Below are 22,545 nucleotides of genomic sequence, written 5' to 3'. Positions count from 1 at the left end.
TGCCTTGCACACATTGTCCCAACCTCAGGTTCAGTGTCCACCAGCATGATTGCTACTTGATTGATTGTCATTGTGCCCATGCAGACAACTTTCGGAGGAAAATGCTAACCTCCAGGAATATGTTGAGAAGGAAACCCAGGAGAAGAAGAGATTGAGCCGAACCAACGAAGAGCTGCTTTGGAAGCTCCAAACTGGGGACCCAACCAGCCCGATTAAACTCTCGCCCACATCTCCTGTTTACCGCGGCTCCTCCTCGGGGCCCTCCTCTCCGGCCAGAGTCAGCACGACTCCCAGATGACGCCACTACGCGGCCTGTGGGAGCTCCGGCTTCTCGTCCTCCTGTCTCCACCCTGAGGGAGCACTGACCCGGTGCTGCCGGAGCTGGCCCTGCACGCATGCTTCAGCAGCTGCAAATGCATCCAAGGCGCGTCCTCCTCTGATCCCCGTGTTAAGACTGCCCTGGTGTCCGCACTTAGGAACGTGTAAACGGTCAAGTCTGATGTGCAAACGTTTTACCATAGTTAGAGCCAAAAGAAAGACACTTGCAATTGTTCTTGAGCAATGAACTTTCACTGCAGAATTTCAGGTTAGTTACCAAAAGCTCAGTTTTCAATATACATTGAATAATCTTTGTGTACTGCACCGGTATGTGTGTATATTTAGATATACATATATACACATGCGGCGGTTCTGAATTGCATTTTTTATAACATGAAGTGCTGACATATTTTAGTGAAGGTCAGCAGTTTTCTAACTTGTGCCTAAGAATTATTGGGAAATGAAAATGCATTTCTATCTAGCTTCCCAGGAATATTTCTACCCAAAATAGAAAAAGGAAAAAAAAAAAGTTACAGAGAAGAAGCGCCTTTCAACTCACCACCAAGTGGTACTCTCTTTACACGAACACCAGCGATTTGTGAATGGTAACTGCCTTTGGAACAATCAATCAGCTTCTTAGTCAACATGATGTGAGGTCACTATTCTTCCATTCGCGAGTTTTAATTATTGATACTCCTGTCATGAGTGGATAAGGGAGAGCCGCGGGAAACCCGAAGGGGGTTTAGCAGCTTTTCAGATGTGACTTATGACAGTGACTCATCTCCAATAGTCTTGTAAACACAAGTTTTGCATTTTTCCTAAATGGCATCTCAGACTCGGTCATTAAGCTACTGTTGCACCCTCGGGAAAACATGGCCGAGCATGACCTTTGAGTGAGTGAGGATGGCCTGGGAGATGACCGCGCCCGTTCGCGCTCCATCCTCCTGAAGGAAATTGCTGCTAGGGTCTGTATTTTGACCAGGCACAGAGTGGGACCGTCACGCCGGCTTTCCATGTGGTTCGCTCTGATGCGATGCTGTAGATGATCAACTCGTTGAAATATGACCCTCAGGCCCCCAATTCGTAGCAGTCCCCCCTTCAATTTGGTTCTACAGTTCAACCCCTTCGCTGCACATTGAGGTGGCTCAGGGGTTCTAGCAGGGGCGTCTGGGAAAAACACCATTTTCTGTCCCAGGGGACCAGTTCTGAGCTGTGCTAGATCATCACACGACCACCCAGAAACCCACTTGCACTTCCTACTGGATGATCAGGCAGTGCTACCGCTGACCGTGCTACCATCTTAGAGCCAGAAGGTTCTCCCAGACAGAGGAGCGCAGTGAAGCAGCCAGCCAGGCGGCACCACATCTTGGACTGGCACGTGTCTCTAAAATGGTAGAATTAGGATGTAAACAGTACTCATGTAGTGGTGTGGAAGATTAGGAGCATGATACACAAAAGGAAGAAGTAGTTTTAACACATATGGTGGTGATGATGCCCTTGTTTCCTTGTATGTGACAAAGACCCTGCACTATCTCTCTGAGGCCCCCCAAAATTATCCTGAGCACAGGCCTGTCTTTGAGCGTGCCCAAGATGAGAAGAACCATGAGGGGGTCCTGCAGGGCCTGGAGCCATGGAGCAGGGAAGAAACAGCCCAAGGACGAGGTCGGCTTGTCCAAGGCACGCCTACTCGGCACATGTGTGGCCAGCACGCAGGCAGACAGGCTTCCTGGCCCTAGCATGAGTCCAAGCTGGGCTCCCGGGCCTCAGGTACATCTCCAGCAAACCTCCAGGGGTCTTGCTCCTTCTGGGGACGTACACAGTAAATCCACATGGAAGCACCATTTCTCTTTGCTTTAGTGGTTCTGCATGATACTGTGATACTGAGTTGGGCATTCCATTAGAGTGGATCATGCCACATTGACTAAGTACACAATTATTTATTCTTGTAGCAGGCACAACCTGCAAACACAAATTCGGTTACAGCTTAGCTGTCCGAATTAGGAACTGCTTACATAGCCGCACCTGCTAAATGCAGTTACACAGCAATACCGACTTCCGTGTGATGCTAGAACGTGGTACAGTGTGTTAGGCTGCTGTGGTCAGAGTTGTAGCATTGTTAGCACTAAGTAATTCCTCATTAGGTGGACTTTGGTGAGAGCTTTGCCCTAATCCGCCCTGACCTTGGGTACTTGGGCTAATTTCCACATGGCCCTGGCTTCATTTTTTTGTTTGTTTTTTTTGGTGGGTTTTTTTTGTCACGGACACCCATCATGTATGGCTCTTCATCTGAGCCATGGGGTGGCAGCTGCTGTACCTCCTCCTCGATTCTTCCACCCCCCCACGCCATCAGGATTTAATTTCTCTCCACATGGCGTCCGCCTCTGTCCCCTTCCAGGCTGGAGTGATGTTTCCACGTTTGGATGCTGCAGCCTCCACACCTGCCTCAGACAGACCCACCAGATACCACCGGTCTCTTCGTGGCGTTGGGAGATGCATGGGTGGCCTGCCCCCACCCCCGCCCCTGGCCACCACATGCTGGGACAAGGTTCTGGTTGAGCGTCAGAACAGGTGGGGATGGGGGTAGCCCTGGCTGTCATTAGTTGAATGAATGGGGTCACAACATCTTTTTTCCTGCCCCTATGGTTTGTGTTGCATATTTGTGTTTAACTCTAAAGCCTATTAAAATAAACTTGAGGGACTTTCTGTGATATCTACTTGATGTAACTGGAGACCTGTCCCTCTCAGACTGGGGATCCCAGGCAGGGAGGCAAGCGGGGGTGTTTGCAGGCTGGACTCCATTTTTGTGTGTGCCGGGGTCAGGTGCTCGTCCATGAAAGAAGTCTGGAGATCCCCCTTCCCAGACTCAGCAGGTCCCAGCCTTCCAGCCCGGTGGGCTTGAGCAGCCCCTCCCCTGGACTTGGGAGCTCAGTGCCTCTGCTCGGCAAGGCCAGGGTGTGCTGAGTAAGCTGGAAAGAGGACACAAAAGGTCATTCATTCATTTCAGCCCAAAAGTGCTTGCTCCCCCCATCCTGATGGCCTTCAGTTTGGACTGCAGCCGGTTTAGCCAGCTGGCCCTTGGAGTGTCCCACAGGTGCCTGGCACTGGTAACAAGGGAGAAGAAGCCTGGGTTCACAGGTTCCCTGCAGTGGTTTGCAGGGTGTGGGGGAGTGGCTGCTATTTTAGAGAGTTCTGCAAGTCCCTCCTAAACAATTACCGAACAGACCCTTTGTAGATGACACGCAGTTTACTTCTGGACATCACAGGGAACACCCCAGGGCCACCTCTGGGTCATCCAGGCCTCCCAGGGTATCAATGGCAATTCTTAATAATCTACCTGGCAACGTGTCCTAACCCATTTGTTTCTTTTGGGGTGTCTTGTGCACCCTTCGCTTTCATAATGACCTCCTCCCATTGTCCTTAACTCACCGTGTGCAGGGAACAAGGCAGGTGGCAGCTACTGGCACAAGCAGGAGATGAGATTAGAGCCAGCTTTCCACTGTCCATGGAGAGCGGCGTCTCCTTCCATGGCTAATTTGCAGTAGGCAGAGGAGACTCTGGAAGTCAACTCACTCACTGACCTCCTCTGTGCCAAGGAGCCTTGGAGAGCCTGACTCTCCCTGCGTGGGAGGCTTGTATCACCCTAGCAAGATGGGAGTTACGGAGTTAAGCACGGGGGGAGCCAAACGGTTGGACAGGTTTCCACCTGCGACTGGAGTCAAAGGCTGTTCTCAAAGCCATTGCTGCATCAGTGTGTACGCTTCGAGCCATGACTCTGGGATCGTGGTGAGGCTCCTGCCCACGTGAGAGCCTGTCAAACACACACACACACACACACACACACACACACACACACACACACTCACACACACCCCCCCCAAAGGCTGGTAGGCCATTCTGGTGGCACAGAGCGTGTTAATTCACAATTCACTTACATCTGCTAAGTGTTTTTGTTAGCCAGTCTGCATCTCTCAAACCTCTTGCCCCCAAACCAGGACAGATATCTGGTGTTTCGGACGGCCAGGCTCGGGTCACTCAACGCAGCCTGATGATGCAGGCCAATCTTCCTCGCTAAGTTGGGAATTTTTTTCCAGTGCCAACACCAGGCAGGGTGGGGATGCCCTGCAGCTCTGAGCTCAGACGGCCCTGCAGTGTGCATGTGTACAGACCTCCTGGGGGCCAATAACTCTTCCCTCTGTGGCACCCACACCACAGGCACCCAGAGAGCCCCTGCCACGCAGCCGCTGCCCCTTCATGCTGTCTTCTCGCATGACTGCATCACCAAATTCATGCAGCAGGCACTGGGCTTCGTCCCGCGTCCCTCATGGCGGTAACAGCGCTTCTGAACCAGCCGACACTCATCAGGTGCGTTGTTTTAAGGAGAATTTAAAAGCATCCCCAGTAAGTTCCCACCCAGCCACAGCTTTTTCTTCCACACGCAGTCCCAAATCCACTGGAATTAGGTGCTCTGCCACACTGAGAGCCAAAAAGCTGTTCCCCTCATTAGCAAATACATTGCCTGTTTCATTCCCAAAGGCTTTTCTTCAAACTGCATTTTTTAAATGGCTATATTTATGGCTGGGTGGACAGGCTTCATTTGGTAAAACTGAACTGTTCCCTTTGAACGGGGGCTGATGGGATTATCTGTAGTTGGTTCCAGCCCATCCCCTGTCCCCGCAGTCCCAGACCCTGCCCAGATCTGTGTGGTGTCTGAGCAAGGGTGGGCTGGAAGCTGGGTTTGAAAGGCAGGGCCAGCATCCCAGGTTGTGGCTCCACAGGCTTCCTTGTTGCTGTGAATGCCATTTGGGGGCAGCTTTTGATTGACCAGAGGTGCTTCATAACCAAACTGTACAAGGGAAAACTTTCTCCAGGTGGTGCCTCTCAAGCCTCCTGCCGGGCATCGTCCCACAGGGCCTTGAGGAGCCACTGGTCAGGGTTTTCGAAGAGATGGCTCAAAGACTTGGCATGGCCTTTTCAAGCTGCCTGCGCAGCACCAAGCAGAGCCACTAGGTGGCAGTGTGGCGCTGCGGGAACTGGGGTTCACCTTGCACTTGGCTCAAAGTCATCCTCAGGGACCAGAGGTCGCCGTCCTACAAGACACCTGCAAAAATCCAGGATCAAGGCATGCTGCATGCTTATTTCCCAATTCTGGAGCCCATTGCTTTGGGACGCTGGCCCCTTTTGTGGATCCGATTCTGCATCAGCAGAACCTCCCGCGGTAATCACACCGGGCCAGAGACCACACTCATCCCGTGTCCCTGGGACATGCTGCACAGCCTTGCTTCCACACTGCGCAAGCTCTGTGGTCTAGTTTTCTCTGTGTCCAACAAACACAAACTGTGCATGGTGCTCTCAGGTGCACGTGCTCATCACATATTCCAGATCATAGGCAAGCTGGGGTCCAGAGAGCAGATCGGCGGCCCTACTCCCCACACCGCTCCCTGAGTGTCTGCCTTCAGCACCATCCATCATCCGAAAGGTCAGACCTTCTGTTGTGGGCAGCAGATCTGCTGGTATAGCTGCTGTGAACCACTGCATCTTACTGTCTGGAAATCAAGGCCCACTTGATGGAATCTGCCTCCTGTGCAAAAAAATGGATCCTTTCTCAAAGGAGTTGAGGGAGTCAGAGAGCAACAATTACCAAAATTGTACACTTGTCACCCCAGCCCCTCTGCCCTCTGCTCCCTCCAACGGGATGGTGTGTATGCAGGCCAGCACAGGCTGAGGTGGCAATGGGTAAGAGCGTTTTGGTGCCGGAGACCAAGTCCTTCAGCAAATGCCCAACTGGCAGCCTCGGAGTCGCTTTACCCCAGCAGCTTGCTTGGAAGGAAGACCTCTGTGGCCCCAAAGCCAAACAAATCTGGAGGTAATATCAGAGCATCCAAAATGGGGGCTCAAGGGATTCCCTGGTTGAGGCTCAAACTGTTGGAATGAGGATTTCATGTCCAAATGGCAGGAAAGTGAGAGGATGGGACTCAAGTCACGGGCTGTGGGGAAGCAGGGCGGGATTGGAACTCTCTATGGGGCACCACCAGGTCTGGGACCCAGCAGAGACCCGCTGGGATTCTTGAGATCACACCGTGCACATGGAAGCCATAGACAGAATTTATTAGAATTTGTGGAAGCGTGAGATAATGTACCACAAAATAGTTTGGTTTTATAACATAAAGTATGGTAGGAAATTGTCAATGTACACAGTGATGTCAGCAAAAAGGCGGGGGGGGGGCGCGGGCGGGGCAGTTTCACATTTTTTGAAAGGTGGTGGACGACAACTACATTATCCTTACAGTAAAATAAAAGCAGGAGAGACCCAGCAGAGGCCAGCCTGATTTGCAGTTAGCATCGGACTCTATGTCTAGTGTCGCAACTTTAGGAAACTATAAGAAAACTATTAGAAAAATAGAACATCAAACAAGCAAAAAAATATACAAATGTACATAATAAAAAAAAACACACAACTCTTAATAATGGCTCCATGTTCAGTAGAAGAAAACATTTGCTGGAGAAACCACAGCTATTCAGGTTTGATAATAAACCAACCCTCATTGGTAGCATTACCCTTAGTGCTCCTTAAACTCGTTGAAGCAGAAAGGCACAACTTAAGCAGGAAACTTATCTTAAATATATATTATAACTTCTCGAATGGGAAAATAAATCCCAAACTTAATAGTTTGTCATCAAGAAACATGAACTCATTTGCCTTGTTAATAAATTAGCAGTCTGAATGCGTCTTTCCATCCCTGCTTCCTGACCTGCTGGACACACTGGTAAATACCCTGAGAAAAATCTTCCCTAAGTTTGACCAAGGTACTCCATCTCCTGTGGGGTTTTCAGCTGGCACTCAGCACATTTGTAGAGTGATCCAGGAGGGCTCCATGGTAACTGAGCCCCGAGACGCCAGGCCCAGCCAGTCCCGATGGCAAGAGAGCGCTGTGGCTCTGAAGCACTGGCACGGAAAGATTGGATGCGAGGGACGATGATGGGTGTTGCTGACAGCTTTTGCCTTAAAAATCCATTTGACGTCATTCCTAAGCGTGATGACACATGGAGTGTAGCTTCTTGCACCACTGGATCGACAGAGCATTTCATTACTAGGACAAAGTCCACAGGAGCCTGACAGCATGCACACCTCCCTCTCCCTTAAGAGCGTTACATAGCTTCCCATGACGATGGCAAACAGATATATCTTAAATTACACATAACAATTATACATGACATATATTCAGATTGGTCTGCAGGTGAACGCCGCAACCACTCTACACACAAGCCTTAAGTCGCCTCCACCCAGCAATTTCTGTGTCCTGGGAACTGGCAGAGGTATGGACACGAACATGCCTCGCATCCACTCCAGAACGCAGCTGTGCTGGCCTGGGCACAAAGGCCCCTCACTCCCTGTCTTCATGGTGTGGGTTCTTGGATGCCGACAGAGCTGTCAGCTCTTAAGAAGGAAGTGTCTGTGCAAAAATGGGATGTGTGAATCAGGAGAGAGGGGCCCCGGCACAGAGCCAAGGCAGGCTTGCTTTAGCGGTGACTCCTGGGTCAGTGTCCAAGACCTTGCCCTGTAGGCCTGGGCGGGGCCTCTATGGAGCATGTCCGCACGCTCCCCTACTGGAACTCACCGCTCTGGAGGCCACACCATGTGGGACTGCAAACACCAGCCAGTTAATGCCTGCTCAGCGGCAGGGGCAAGGTGGGGAGGAGCTGGCATCGCCAGCATTTCCACGGGTCTGGACGAAGGTGAGCGGGCCAGGTGCCCCTCCAGCTGTGCACACGGATGTGCTGAAGGGGCAGGAGGGAGTGCATCAGGGCCCTGGCGGCTGGGATGCGTGGAGAAGCTCGCCGCCTCCACCGTCCTGCGGTCACCCCTGGACTCGCATTGGATCCTGGCCACTGTGCTACGGTCAGCACACGGGACCAGGTGGCTGGTTGCCTGATAGAGATAAAAGCCGCAGTGGAAAGAGAGCTTTTGCTGCTGCAAAAACAAAACCAACAGTGAGGTGAGATCTGATCACCTCTTCATTTAGAAAAAAACATCTGGTACACAAAGCCTTGGCCAAGACGCTGTGAGCAGGTTAAGGAGGGTGGGGATGTGCAGAGGCCTGGTCGCCGGACGGTGCCCCTCCCCACCACAGAGCTGCACTCCTGTAAGCTGGCTCCCAAGCCAGCCACCCTCAAGTCCCCTGATGCCTCTCTGGAGACCCCCTTCATCCCCCTCTTCAGCAGAGGTCCTGAGGCAGGGGGCCCGGGGATCTGCTGGGTTTGCCACTTCATGAGTGTGGGCCTTTGGAGGTCATGAGCACATGCAGGGTGGTCACGGGGGTGTGGGAGACAGGAAGGGATGTTTACCCATCACAAATGGGTCTTTCCAATGTGGGTATTTGTGGCTGGTGCACAGATAAAAGTAGACACAATACTCCCTTGGCTGGTGTGCCTCTAGTAATGTGGGAGTTCTATGAAGGAAAATCCTGCCCAGCCGTGGAACTAAGAATATTCTCGTTTAGCCAAGGGAACTAAGAGATGTGAAACTATCATTTTTTTTTTGCTGTGTGTATTTTTATTTCAGGGAAAGAAATGAGGGATGTGATAAGAAAAAAAGTCTATTAAAATTGTGAGGCTTACTCCAAACACCATGACTTAAATCACTGCCCTCACATGCAGCAGAGAAAACCCCTGGCAACAGTACAAAAGAACTCCCCATAAAAGCACGGTGGCCAGTGAACTATTTATGCAAGGCACCCCACGTGTCCTTTCCTAACTAGGAAGACCGTCCTCTAAGGCGGGGGTGCAGGGGGATCCCATCCCTGCCGACCTGGGCGTGCTTCCGCATCGGGCTTTAAGGCTTCTGCGTGAGGAAGGCCAGACTCCCAGCTGTCAGCGAGCTCCCATGATGGGAGCAGGGGAGACACACCCTCTCAATCTACAGAATGATCCATGGCACCCGCTCAAGTGTCAACTCTAAATGTCTATTGCGTGATGTCTTGCACAGAAATTTCAGCCGGAAAGAAAAACTAGAGTTGAAAAAAAAAAAAAAACTCTCCCTCCCACCACTTTAACTTTTCTTGGAAATTCCTTCCCTCGAGTTCTCTTTACCTATGTAGAAAATAACATGAAAAAAAAAATCAAGTAAATAACTACCAGGTCCTAGGACAAGAGATAATCAAAACCCCAACAAAATAAGTTAGTATTTATCAAAATATGTTACAGCACCAATCTACATAAATGTCAATACCTCTCTTTGGAAATCGGAGCTTTGGGCTCTTATGATGCTCCCTCTGGAACTTTCAAAATGAGATCAGAACAAAGCTTCCAGCAAGGTGAGCAGGCCTGATACGGAGGCCCAGCCCGAGGCCGCCCACCCGCCCTCTGCTGGCGAGTTCCCAAATTCTCACACTTCTCTCCGAGAATCTTCTGGCACAGGGAGTGCATAAGGGCCCTCAGTTTATCAGGCTTCTTTCTACCAGATTTGTGTCAAAGGGCAGACTAGGAAGAAATGGAAAGGAAACTAGTTTTGAAAGCAGGATTTCCATTTCCCCTGGTGTCCAAAATGCCCACCTTCCTCTCCCTCCCCCATCAGCCTTCTGTCTCTGAATTATAGTCTCAATGGAAGTAGGGCTCCACCCGAATCCAGGTTTCCTCTGGCTTCCATCTACAAGGAGTGTGTGAAATGGTGTTGGCTGCAGGCCCTGACCCAGGCAAGAGAGGCAGGGGAGGATGCTCCGGACCCTTCCACTTGCGGAGGCATGGGGTCCGCAGCATCCGGATGACGGACGCACAGAAGGGACAACAATATGCCTGGAAATCACCTCCCCGACGGCCCAAGCACCTCAGCAGTACGCCAACCACAGGGGGTGATGACGTGGCCATTTCCAAGTTAACGTTACACCCTAACTTAATCTGGTGGAGTGATTCACAATTTCATGGGCCGTGGCTTGATTTCAATTTCATCATACGTAACAAAGAAGCTGGGCAGCTCATGTCAGGGCCAGAAACACCATGACCCGACATGTCATGACCCTGGGCTGAGCTGCTACCCACCCTGAGAACCTCACAAGAGCCAACAGACTGGTTCCAAGCATGGGAGGGCAAGACTGAGTGAGCGGCGGCGACTCACAGGAAAGTTCCCAACTCTGCCGCGTGAGGACAATCCCGCCCAGATACAGTCTCACGTTCCAGTTACTCAGGACACAGCCGATGGGGGAGACGGCAGGAGCAGCAAGAACTGGCCCAGGCCTGGAAGGCGTGGGCTGAAGGAGGTCCCTGGTTTATACATGCGCACACACACGGACAAGCAGAGCCGGCCACCTCCCACCAGGCCCTAATGGGAGCGATCCCTTCTTCCTCATTTGAGAGGAACCAGCTGCCCTCAGCCCTGCTGGCCGGCCCCGGGCGGCTGCCGTGGTGTCACAGCAAAGCCCTCAGAAGCTGAGGGATGGGCCAGGTCCAGTCCTAACGACCCATCTGAACACAATGGGGAAAAACCACCTGATTTTTCTTTTTAAGTGTACTACCATCGTTTGGCTCTGCGGGTGGGGGGCTGGTGGGACGCACTGTTTTGTGGTACTCATCTGGCTTGACTGCTGGGTATTTGGGGCTGAGCGGGAAGATGGTTGCTAAGGTGTGTGTGGAGTATGCAGAATTTCAACCCCAGAACAGTCCCCCGGGAGGAAGGCCTGGTCCCCAAGATAAGGGGAGAAGGTGACCTCCACTCTGCCTGAGGCTGCAGCAGCTTGGGGCTGAGCTGGTAGGAGAGGACCTGCTCTCTTTGTTCAGAGAAGTGAAGAGACACAGTGGCCAGCCGCAGCCCAGTGGCCCTGGCCAGGCAGCTGTCTGGAGGTGACCAGGGCCTGGAGAGCCAGCTGCAGAGCCGAGAGTGGGCTAGGGCTGCAGTTCAAGTAATTGCACCTTCGGCTACAGTGTGGGTGTGGGTGTGGGTGATTCCTGTTGCACTGGAGGGGGGGGTGGGGTGCTGCCACCTCCGAGGGGCGGGGCTGTGCGTCACTTGCACTGGTCCAAGTTGCCGTCAGGAGTCCTTGCTTGGTCAGCATCCAGGGACGCCTCCTCGCTGTGCCACAGGCCATAGCCAAAGTAGATGATGAAGCCTGAGGGCCGACAGGAGAGACGGGCATGAACAGAGTGCCGGCTACACCACCGCAGGCAGGGCTTGGAGCCCAGGGCAGCCCCACAGCAAACCCTCTCAGGCGGCCTGCTCCTGCCTGGCATGAGCCTGCAGCCAGCGGCCCTTGGGACCTTTCCACATCTGGAGCAGCTGCCACATGAAGGCCACTGTCTGCCTCTACATCTGGCAAAGCCCTACATTCCTCTGGATGGCCTCATGCTGCGGCGTTTCCTGAGCAGACAGAGCAGCTGGGCCAGGGCCACCAGAAGCCATTGGGTCCTTCACCTTAACCCCCTGATGCCCCCTGAGGCCACAAGAGTATCAGGAATGTGCACTATGGAGATGGGATTTCCCACAGGTGCTGGAGGTCTCCAGGCTGTCAGCCTGGACAATCCCACTGCCCCGTTTCCTCCATGCAACTGACCATCAGACTGTAAGAGACACACTAGTCCTGGGAACGGACTTCACACAGGAGTCCACAGCCTGTTCCTGCACCCAGGACTCGGGTGGGTCCAGGACCTATGCTTCTAACCACCTGCCCATGTACTGTGGCCAGATGGCTCCAGGGCCACCTCGTGTGGTTGACACAGGAAAGCAGGCCTCAAAGCAAGGACTCAGCCACGCAGAACCCAGGAAAGGAGCTCAGGCTCCTGAACACGGGGACTTTACAGGGACGTTGGGAAGAGGCACCCTCTGCCTTCACCAGGCCCTGAGGAAGTGGCCACAGTGGGCTGTGAGCAGCTTTTTCTCACAAACGCTCCAGGAGATGTTCTGTCTAACTAGACATGGGCTGCACTTTGCAGAGAATGAGGACCCACCTTGGTGCCGGCAGAAAGGGGGCCGCTAAGTATTTCCTGGAGGAAAAGCACCCCTCGAGGTCCTGGAAGATGAGGCAGCAGCCATCCACCCAACAGCATGCAAACTCGGGGCTGGGAGGCTGTGGGGACATGGTCCTGAGGGGCAACGGCAAGGACCACATCCCTGGCTACCAGCACTACCACTCAGATGCTGAGAGGAAGGAAATGAGTCCCTCCCCTCCAGCCCCTGGGGTGAGATGCCCAGAGGGGTGGGACTTGGCCGGCCCTACAGGCTGCATCCTGCCCTGGTGATCTATCTCAAATGGAAGCCCCTACCCCAGTGGCATGTCCCATAGGCTCCAAAACACCGTCCTTCACAGAGAAGACGTCATCACAGAGGAGCCCATGACACCCATCCCTGCCTAGGCCTCGTACCCATACCAATCTGGTGCTGGGCAAGCCAGGGGTCCAAAAGGCACAGGCCAGACTTTCCTGTCTGGGGTGAAAATAACTGGTACCTTATCTGCAGCTGACTCATCACCTTGTTCCTGTTAATATCAAGGTCGTGCCCAACAGAATAAATAGTTTGGGCAAGAGGCAATGAAAACAAAAAGTATCTAACAGGGAGGAGAGGACTCACAACCTACCAGGGATTCAGCATTATCTTTGAGAAAGCTGCTGACTGCATGTGTGTCATTGTGTTATAAATCCTGAAACAAGGGAGGCCCCTGAGAGAAGCCAGGATCGTGGACGTGCTGGTGGCAGCATCACATACCTATCAGCATCCACACGGCAAACCGGACCCAAGTGCCCTGGTCCAGCTGCATCATGAGATAGACATTCACGAAGATGCTCAGGATGGGGAGCACTGGCAGGAAGGGAACCTGCAGAGACAGGAGGCGGCCTCAGTCCGTGGCAGTGGTGCCAGTTCCAGCAGTTCAGTAACACTGTCTAGCAAAAGGCAGCACGCCAGACAGTGATGGGGACTGTCGGGTGAGCGTGAGGAAGACAGAGTGCATGCCCACCCCCACACCCCAACACCACCCCACACACCCCAACACCCCCGCTTCCACATGCAAACCCAAGGGTAAATCCCAGTAGGTGGGGATTTGGTTCTAAGCTCTGAGTGGCCAAGTGGGCTCCGTTCTGATTTTTCTCTCTTATGATTCTCCTGCTAAAGAAGGGACTAGAAGATGGACCTCCATTTTACCTCTAAGGTCTGTTTTATTATTTGTGTAATCTAAACATGTAGAAGCCTTGCCTGTCTCCAAGGCTTGGAAAAGTCATGCGATCAACCTGGGCAGACATTTACAAGAAGCGTCCCACCACCGGAGAGCCACAGGAGGAGGGCTGCCTCCTTCCAGGGTCCAGTCCTCTCAGTGCCTTCAGGGCCCCTGTCCCCTAGCACCTGAACTGACCAGTAAACACCTTCGTCCGGAGCACCCAGGCCCAGCTGAGCCTGTGCAGGGCTGGGGTCTGTGTACCAGGGTTCCTTCCTTGCAACAGGCCCACTAGGCCGAGCTGCTCACCTTAAATGAGAGCTTGGTCTTGCTCTCGGGCTGCCTCCAGATGACGACCGTGACCATGGCACAGAGGAGGGCAGACCCTGCAAGCATGAAGACTGCCCACAGCTCCCCTTTGGTGAGAGCCTCTTTTCCAAGCACAGCCACAAGGCAGAAGGTGATGATGAGAACAGCTAAGGGGGAAGAAGAGACAGAGCGAGCTGCAACTCAACCATTTCTCAGTTTCCCACAAGCATCTGCTGCTCTCCTCAAAACTTGGGGAGAGAGAGGCTCCATTTCCAAAGGCATCAACTACAGTTAGCACAGAGTAACTATGCCTCAGTCCAGGAGCAAGGCAGACGCTCAGCTTCTCTGGCACCTTCCCCCGACTCCAGCTCCACTGCCGAGAAACCACGCAATGCCAGCAAGCAAGGCCCCAGGGAAGGGCTAGCTCTTACCTATGAGGCTAGTTGAAATGTTCACGATTAGCCCAGAGACTTTGGAAGGCTCCACGTTTTTGGGTGAGAGTATGGTTTTCAAGGAAAACATCTCTGCCTCTGGTAAAAAACCCAGCTGGGAATCACTGGTGCTAGTCAGCTCATTTTGGTCCGCATGATCTAACTCATCGGAAGTACTGGCCATCTGGTATACCAGGTTAGGTTGCTCTGGCTGGTACCTGGGAAGAAATGTATTGTGTGACCAACCATTATCCACTTAAAGCAAAAGGGCAACCCACATTCTACAAAGTCAGTTTCTGTAAAACTACAAAGTTAGCTGCCTGGGACATGAGGTATGAAATGGAAAGGAGATAGTCAGAGGCTGCACTGCAGACTAAGAGGAGACTGGGAATGTCACCTCCTGCTCTTGCTTCTGGAGAACATCCTCCATGGTCTGGTTCCAGGCAACAGGAACTCCACCACGAGCAACCCCGAGGAATACCCCGAGGGAAGTGGCAGTGGCCCTCAGATGCTAAAGATACTAGGCCACTTCCCACAAAACTATGGCTGTAGGGAGCTAAAAGGAAGGACAGAAATAGAAAGCAGGAACACCAGGATCCTATTTGGCACCAAGAGCCAGAGGAATGTGGCTGCAGGCTGATGGATTTGAGAAATTCTGTTTGTGTGACTTAATTGGATCAATTCATTTTTTAAACTCCAAGCACCCTGGAGTAAATCATTGTATGTGGCTGGTTGGAGGGCCGAGCCTGCAGCATGATTTCCAAGACATGAGATACCAGCTGGTGAAGCATCCGTTCTGAATGAGGTTCCTTATCTTCCCACCCAAAATGAACAGAGTGCAAATCCTTTCCACCAGCTTTGAAAAATGGAGTGCTGTATGAATTATTTTGCATATGATCAATTCTAAGAGGGAGTATAAAGATATTAACTATTTTTGCACTGATTCCCTTGTGCAACACCACTCGGTCAATTAAGAAAGTGGGGGACCTCAGAGACTATTCAGCATTGGGTCCCTTGGGAGGAATAAGGGGTCCCCAATAGTCTTAGCTGATTCTACAGAGCTGCTGCTAAGGCTCAGCCTGGGTTTTATGTACATCAGCTGCTGAGCAAGTTGGACATGCAATCAATAGTCATGCAGGTGGAGATGCCTGAAGAGAAACAAGGAGGCTCTTGAGGGGAGACCAGTACTGAGTGTCTCCGTGAGCACAGGTTCTCAGGATGAATGCTGCCAGGGCTGTGCTTTGGGAGTGTGTGCTGGGGCAGGTGGGAACACCAAGGCACCAAGCCCAGGCCCAGAGCAGCTTTACTGCAACTGCAAGAGGCTTGCCTGGCCCCAACCGGGCTACAACAAGCCGACCTCGACAGTGACCCTGAACATCAACCTGGGTGCCCATGCCACACAGTGGGATTCATTCCTCCAGCCACAGTGCAACGAAGCCGCAGAAGCATCACACAGACCTGAGTTTCACAGGCCTTGGGTTTTCCTAACTCCTACCAAGGTAGCCCTCAATCCTGTCTGTCTCAAGAACTGGAACCAAGTTGCAATCAGTCTTCAAAAATTCTGATCCCTAGATCCTGGTCTAATACTTGGGCTGAGAATCTGTCTCTATCCACCCAACATTAGCCAGAAAAATGAGGGCACATGATAGAGGAGGGTGAGGGGCACCCCAACTTTTGCCAAGGACGTCTTCCTAACTTGGCTGTCAGCCTAGGTCCTACCCCTTCCTTGGCAGCTCCCAGTGGAGCTGTCACCAACCTAAAAGTTTCATCACGTAAACCATAGCTGAACTGTGAAAAGGCTATCAGGTGCCTCCATTCTGCATTTCTGTCACGAAACCCCAAAAAGCCATACATACCGTAAGACCAACACACAGGCAGCCACCAACGAGTAAGCCAGGAGGGTGCCAATGGACATGAGGTCCACCAAGTCCTTCAGGTCAAAGAGGAAGGCCATGACAGCTGGGAAGAGACAGACAGCAGGATCTGTGGATGGCCGTCTGGTTGCACTGACAAGCAGGACCACTACCACCCACCATCCAGGGCACAGAAGGGGGCTGCTTTTACTCCCACCCCCTCCCCGGCCTTCCCACGGAAAGACACAGCTTAAAGGGAAGTCAAGCTCAGGACTAAATCACAGACACAGTCCTCAACAGACGATAGTAATCGTTGACATTTGCACAGAGAATACTCTCATTCTTGTAATTTTTATGGCAACTCTGTAAGCTATTCCTACACTACAGATGGAGAAACTGACATTCACACAGGTTAGGAGACTTATCTAAGGTCACACAGCTCACAAGCATAGGTATAAGGATGTGAACTAGGTTCTTATGACTCTGAGTCCTATGTGTCTTTCTTTAGACCATGTTGACTCACAGACTCATGTGTATCCATCCATCATCCATCCCATTGATCCATCCATTCTCTATTAAACCGTTTATCTGCCCATCTTTCATTCATCCACTCACCATCCATCAATCCATCTCATCCATCTGCCCATCTTCCATCCATCTTATCCACCCATCCATCCATTCATCCATCCATCCATCCATCCCATCCCACCCCATCCACCCATCCATCCATTCAACATCTATCCTTTATCCAGCTCCGATCAAGGCATGCCCATCATTGGATTCTAGGTATTCACCATTGAACAGGGCAGGCCACATTGCCCAGCCTTCCTTGAGTGTACTCCCTCCCAAGACACAGGCATCAGTGCACAACAGTGGGCAGTAGAGAAGGGGAAGTTCTGGCGCTCTGGGGGCACTCATAGGGGGTCCTAACCCAGGAAGATGAGCAGGAAAGCAGAGTTCTTCACATGTGAAGTCCCTTCACGTGGAAGAAACCTGAAGAGTTGTTCTCAAACAATATAGTATCAGCCCATTCACCGTGTCCCTTGCCTTTAAAATGTAATTAAAACCTGCACCCTTATTTGAATATCTTTTGTGAGTTTTGTGAGAGCATGCCTGTCTACTCATGTGGGTGTGTATGTCAAGTACTCATTAAAAAACATCTTGCCTAGATCTGCTTTGGGATATTTTCAAAACACATGGAATCAACACAAGCTAAAAAATAAACACAAAACCATTATTTCTCCACAAATATCTTTTAAGCTCCTCTAGATCACTGCAACTAAAACAAATTTAAATGGAGGATAAAACATAAAATTAAAGAGCGATGAGGGAGGACCCTCTGATAATCAGAACAGCACCCAGCTGTGCATGCCACAAATGCCGACGTTCCTACTCACGGGGAACTTGAGACTAATTTCTTCCATGTGAGGTGATTTTACATAACCAAATACTTACTTCCCACTGCCGTCAAATGAAAAGGGTAAGCCTGGATTTCGTGAATGGCATGTACTTTACAGTCACTTCAAAGAGCATGGTTGGATCCCCCTCTATCAGCATGGAAAGGAAATCAAGGCCAGCCTTTAATATGATCAAATTCCGGGCAAAGCCTGAAAAAACTATTTTTGTTTCCAGATCCTTAATCCTGTAAATATACTGGTCCAATTCTGACGTATAGTGCCTTTCAATATGACCACTGTGGTCACTCTCAAGAGCATAGAATCACATAAAAGATGTTTCAAAATTTAAAGATAGGTTTGTTTTATTATATAATATTAATCCACAAAACTAAGCAGAGTTTGCTAAGGGAGTAGGTGGTAATAAAACTTAGCGAATAATTCATTCATTTAAGAAAGAAGGTCAAGTGCCTTACCAATGGCTACTGGACAAGCCGCTGCAGTGGAAACTGTGACTGATACCACATGCCCTAATTTGCCAAAAAGACCCACTGCTCTACTCAGACCCGGGAAGGAGGTTGGCCACTTTGGCATGAAAACAATCCTGGAATCTCAAGGTGGCTCCACCATCCTGAATGCATATCCTCACTTCACCTCCCTGGGCCTCCACCTCTACATCTGCACAGTAGGCTGGCGTCTTGCCTTTCGGGGCTAGGAAATGCAATTGCAAAAGGAGGAAACATAACACCACAGGTACACTGTGCACGTGAGCTTCCTTTTGGGTGCTCCTTCCCTTCATCCAGGGCCCTGGAACACCCACACAGCTCAGAGAGTTCATCACCCCACTGATTTCATCCAACAAAATGCTGATCTGACAAGGTGAAGCTCCACTGTGTCTGCTATTACGTATCAACTGAGGGGCGGTAGCTTCATCAGCAACACCCTTGATACTCCCTCGGGAAGAGGCAGCACATTTCATAAAACACTGATCATAAGGGACACTTGTTTTCCAGAGAATTTATAACACGGATGCTGAATTTCCAGGTACCCATGAAGTCTCCCTTGGCCTGTGTCATGCAGGAAGGTGTCAGCCTGGCCTTGACAGGGAAACGTCCAGAAATGGGGGGAAAAGATTTTAGGGGAATAGTGTGTGTTCTAAGCTCTTCCCAATGAGATGAAAACCAGAGTGCAAACTCTTCGAAAATTCTATCCCATCCTCTGTCAAACTGCCTCTGACTTTTGTCAAAAGGTCAGTCACCTTTCAATGAACCAGGCTCCAAGTATAAAAACCAGGAGTTAAAAAGACCAGTTAAAATTACAGACCAGAACAATGCAAGATGTCTCCCTAGGGATCAACGACTCAATTGTGAAAATATTTACATGTGAAATGAGTTCTAGTACTCACCAGCAATGGCACCCGAGGCTAACGTGGCGATTATTGGTGTTTTGGTCCTGTCATTGACCTTGGCCAAAAATTTAAATAGCAGTCCATCTTCAGCCATGGCATAGATAACCCGAGGCATAGGAAACATGGAACCTAGAAGACTAGATGGGGAGAGGCAAACCGCGTGAGAGCCCTAGCTCATAAGGGATAAAGGCACCACATCCAGCCATGCTCGGTTTACCGTGAAGGAGGAGTCTAAGCTCACCAAGAGCTACCATCCCTCCATGCTGGGTGAGGCCTGTGGCTAAAACACTTGGCATTTAAAAAAATCAACCCCAGAAAGAGCACACACTGTGAGTATGGATTAAGGTAAAGAACAGAGAACATCTATCTCACATACACTAGCATGAGACCCAGTACAGTCTTTACAGATGCAAAACTGTATTTATTCCTGCAATTATTTCCAGCTGAATCAAACAGAAAATACAAGCATCACTGCATTCATGAGGATTTCCCTGAGGTAAATCAATATTTACCAAATAGCTCTGTTTACACAGGCTACAAGGAAATACCAGCGGGGAAAATGTTTCTCATTAAAAGGCATTTATTCCCTTCTTCAAAGTAGCTTCTGCATTACAGCCAAACTGAGGGCCAAAATATGGTGTTCAAACAGGTGGCCTGGTCCAGTGGCCAGAGTCAGGGACAGAGAGCCAGTCCCTTGCTAAGCAGATGATGCTGAAAAGCCAGCCTCGGGTTCTTCAGGATGAAAATCTCAATAACACATGTCTTGGGGTGATGAATACTGACAACAAGGGAAAAGCCACATGATCAGGGCTGGGTTGGGTCCCGGCTCTATTTCAAGGGTAAAGAATGCTGGCAGCCGACGTGTGTCTCCCATGGCTGTACCTGGTCTGCTACAGCCTGACCCCTGCTGGTGGTTCCAACCCTAGGAGCAGCCACCACAGAAAGGCATCTCACCTGGCGGAAAGGGCACAGAGGGAGCCCACGGCCACTGCATACTTGGCGCCTTCCCAGCCCACATGCTTAAAGGCGTCGGGCAGGGGGCTGTTATTGTCCAGGCAGAAGTAGGGCATCATGAGTGTGAGGGCAGCTGACACCCCAAAGTAGGCGATAAAGCAGATCAGGAGGGATACCACGATCCCCACGGGGATGGCCTTCTGTGGGTTCTTCACCTCTTCACCTAGAAGCACCAAGGGGTCAGTAGAGGAGGGCACACAATAAGAGGCAGCACATCTGCCCACATGACACCCAAGGCTCTCAGTGCCAGGGAACCTACGCAACACGGTGAGACACCTCCCCCCCAGCGCTCGGCCCTGTGGGCACGGGGGCCTCCTGGGCTTCTGGGAGCGGAAGGGTGGTGCACAGAAAGACACATCAGACAGCCCATGGCCCTGCGACAGTGTTCTGAGCCTGAACGTGGTGGGGCAGCAAAGGAAGAGATTTGTTTCCTTTGGCAGAGAAAATCTGGGAGGTCCACTGAAGCCTGGCTCATTCAGACCACCAGGATGACAATGTTGTGAATGGCCTCATTCCTCCCGGAAGATGCTCAGATATGAAATCAGGCCACAGTCACACGGCTGTGATCCCATTCTAGCATCAGAACCTTAGCCTCATTCGAGATGCAGCTTCCATCAGGTGCTGACACTTGGGGATGTGATAATGGTTTGGGGGTGGAAGGGGTTGGTAGGAAGCTACAAATCCACACATTGCCCATGTGTAAAAGAGTGGCGACCAGACCGTGCCAGCAAAAAGGGCAATGGCAAGCCATAAGCAACACCGGCCTGTTTGCCAGGGGTGCGGGGGGACCCAGGACCGTGGTGAGCTGGCAGGCATACCTGTGGTGGCGATGCAGTCAAAGCCCACGAAGGCATAGAAGCAAGTCGCTGCCCCCGACAGGACACCAGAGAACCCGAAGGGCATGAATCCACCAACACCGGGCTTCTCTTCTTTTGTGTCACTAGAAAAAAGGACACAAACAAAGGTCACGACACACGCTGCGCAGTCTGGCATCAGGAGCTGTGCTCACCTCCTGACAGGAAGAGAACCGGGTGGTTAGCCCTCCCTGAGTCCAGCCTCGGCATGCCACTCTGTGGGCACAGGCCTCCCTGCTGTTCATGGCCCAGGGCCAGAAGGGTACAGAGTATCGCCCTTTCCAGGAGCATTTTCTAAACAATAGCTAGGGTGGGGAGAGGTGGACACTGTGAGGCAGGGGTCCAACAGGAAATGGGGGAGAAACCAGCACGTGGCCAGTCCCACACCTTCTCCCCAGGGCCCTCGGAGGAAGGAGGCAGAGCCGCCAGCCAGTCCCTCCCCGGGTCCCATATTTACCAGTAACTCAATCTCAAAAAAAACAATTCCAGAGAAACCAAGGCTAAAATAAAAGCATACTGTCTTTGTCAGCAAAGGCATTCCTTAAGTGCCTGTATGCACAAGGTGGAGACAGGGGTCGCACAGCTTTTGCCAGGTGTGCAGGGCTCAGACACAGCCGGGCTCTGGCCCATGGGAGGGGCTCAGCACACCTTTACTAAACTGACGGATGCGAAGGCAAGCACAGTTGACAAACCCAGGAGCCCAGAGGAAGCAGGCTGTGTAAACATTCAGAAAATATGTCTGACACCCATGCCGAGACCCGATGCCCAGGTTCAGTGTGGCGCTATGGCCCCTCCCAGGGCCCCGTCTGGGGTCCTTCAAGCCCCTGTTCCCCGAAGTATGAAGCCCTGGTCTGCCTGACTCCCCGACATGCTGTGTTCCGGGGGTGAACCGTACAGTCAGTGCAGGTGGCTTCCTTGGCCACCAACGCCTGGTTAGGAGGCACACAGGCCCTGCTGGTCACCAAGTCACTCTAAGCCTTCTGCATCTGGCCCTCTGCTGCCACCCGAAAAGCAACTGCACTCCTCGTAGTTCCAAAGGGCAGCCCCTATTCCCACCCCTGCATCTACCCTTTGCCAGCCACAGGGCTGCGGGCTTTCTGTCCTGTTCTGGCGTCCCAGCGGCTGGCCTGGAGTCCAAGAGGACACTCACCATCCATGTCTATCCCTCCCACTCAACCATACCGACAGCTGCCCAGCTGCACAGGACAACCTGTCCTAAACCTTGGCAGCAAGAAGAGAGGAACCCTATAGGATGCTCCCAATCCTATAAACACTGACGTTCCTCAGGTTGGGTGGCAGCCCATTTGGTGAACTTTGCTTTCAGTAGGATTTACTGACTGGCTGACAGACAGACGGACGGGATGGACCCAGCTCCTTTCTAATGGGGATTAAGCCTTACTAATTCCTAGAGGATCATCACATCTGTCAGTTATGGAAACTGCCATGAAGACACTCGAAGTACACGCATGAGCAAGCTCATTTAGATGTGGGGTTCACTGTGGTTCCACAACCAGTAACGAGAGGAAACCCCCAGAAATGTACAAGTGATGGATGTCGGGAAAACTGGCCAAACAAAATTTTAGTTTGTTGTTTGTTAGAGTATGACTAAAACTAGCAACCCCAGTTCAAAACCAAGCAGCCCAGGACAAATAAGTCAGCAGGGTCACGGGACAGCAACGTGCTGGAGTGGCGCTGTGCCCGCCTCATCCAAACCCACTCGCCTCCCAGGCCAGAGGCCCTGCTGACCACCAGCTCCCACCCTCACAAACGGCTTCTGTTATACAGCGGCCTATGCTTAAGACAAAACAGGCGACAACCAAATGGCTCAGGAGGG

The 22,545-nt window shown here is 51.6% G+C and overlaps 2 protein-coding genes across 6 annotated transcripts in view; one reads left to right on the top strand and one right to left on the bottom strand.

Annotated features, from left to right (window-relative positions):
• Positions 1-3,023, top strand: part of MTUS2 (microtubule associated scaffold protein 2) — a 467,424-nt gene extending 464,401 nt beyond the window's left edge. For all 3 annotated transcript variants that reach the window (XM_037741682.1, XM_017537489.2, XM_017537488.2), the window contains one exon: positions 85-3,023. In XM_037741682.1, coding sequence (XP_037597610.1) covers positions 85-298 — 214 coding nt within the window. In that variant the 3' untranslated portion in view covers positions 299-3,023. The remainder of the gene's footprint in view (positions 1-84) is intronic.
• A 3,377-nt stretch (positions 3,024-6,400) lies between these two features.
• SLC7A1 (solute carrier family 7 member 1) overlaps positions 6,401-22,545 on the bottom strand; it is an 83,139-nt gene continuing 66,994 nt past the window's right edge. For 2 of the 3 annotated variants that reach the window (XM_037741684.1, XM_037741683.1), the window contains exons 5-12: positions 20,676-20,797; positions 19,798-20,020; positions 18,841-18,980; positions 16,045-16,147; positions 14,189-14,406; positions 13,758-13,924; positions 13,004-13,112; positions 11,311-11,414 (exon numbers count right to left, since the gene is read on the bottom strand). In XM_037741684.1, coding sequence (XP_037597612.1) covers positions 11,311-11,414; positions 13,004-13,112; positions 13,758-13,924; positions 14,189-14,406; positions 16,045-16,147; positions 18,841-18,980; positions 19,798-20,020; positions 20,676-20,797 — 1,186 coding nt within the window. Of the gene's footprint in view, positions 11,415-13,003; positions 13,113-13,757; positions 13,925-14,188; positions 14,407-16,044; positions 16,148-18,840; positions 18,981-19,797; positions 20,021-20,675; positions 20,798-22,545 lie in introns of all 3 variants that reach the window. The other variant, XM_017537487.2, reaches the window with a different exon arrangement.

This window comes from Cebus imitator, unplaced genomic scaffold (genome assembly GCF_001604975.1).
Source record: "Cebus imitator isolate Cc_AM_T3 unplaced genomic scaffold, Cebus_imitator-1.0 Scaffold103, whole genome shotgun sequence".
Taxonomy (NCBI): Eukaryota; Metazoa; Chordata; class Mammalia; order Primates; family Cebidae; genus Cebus; species Cebus imitator.
Note: the sequence above shows the minus strand (reverse complement) of the source record. Positions and strands in the feature narration are given on the sequence as shown.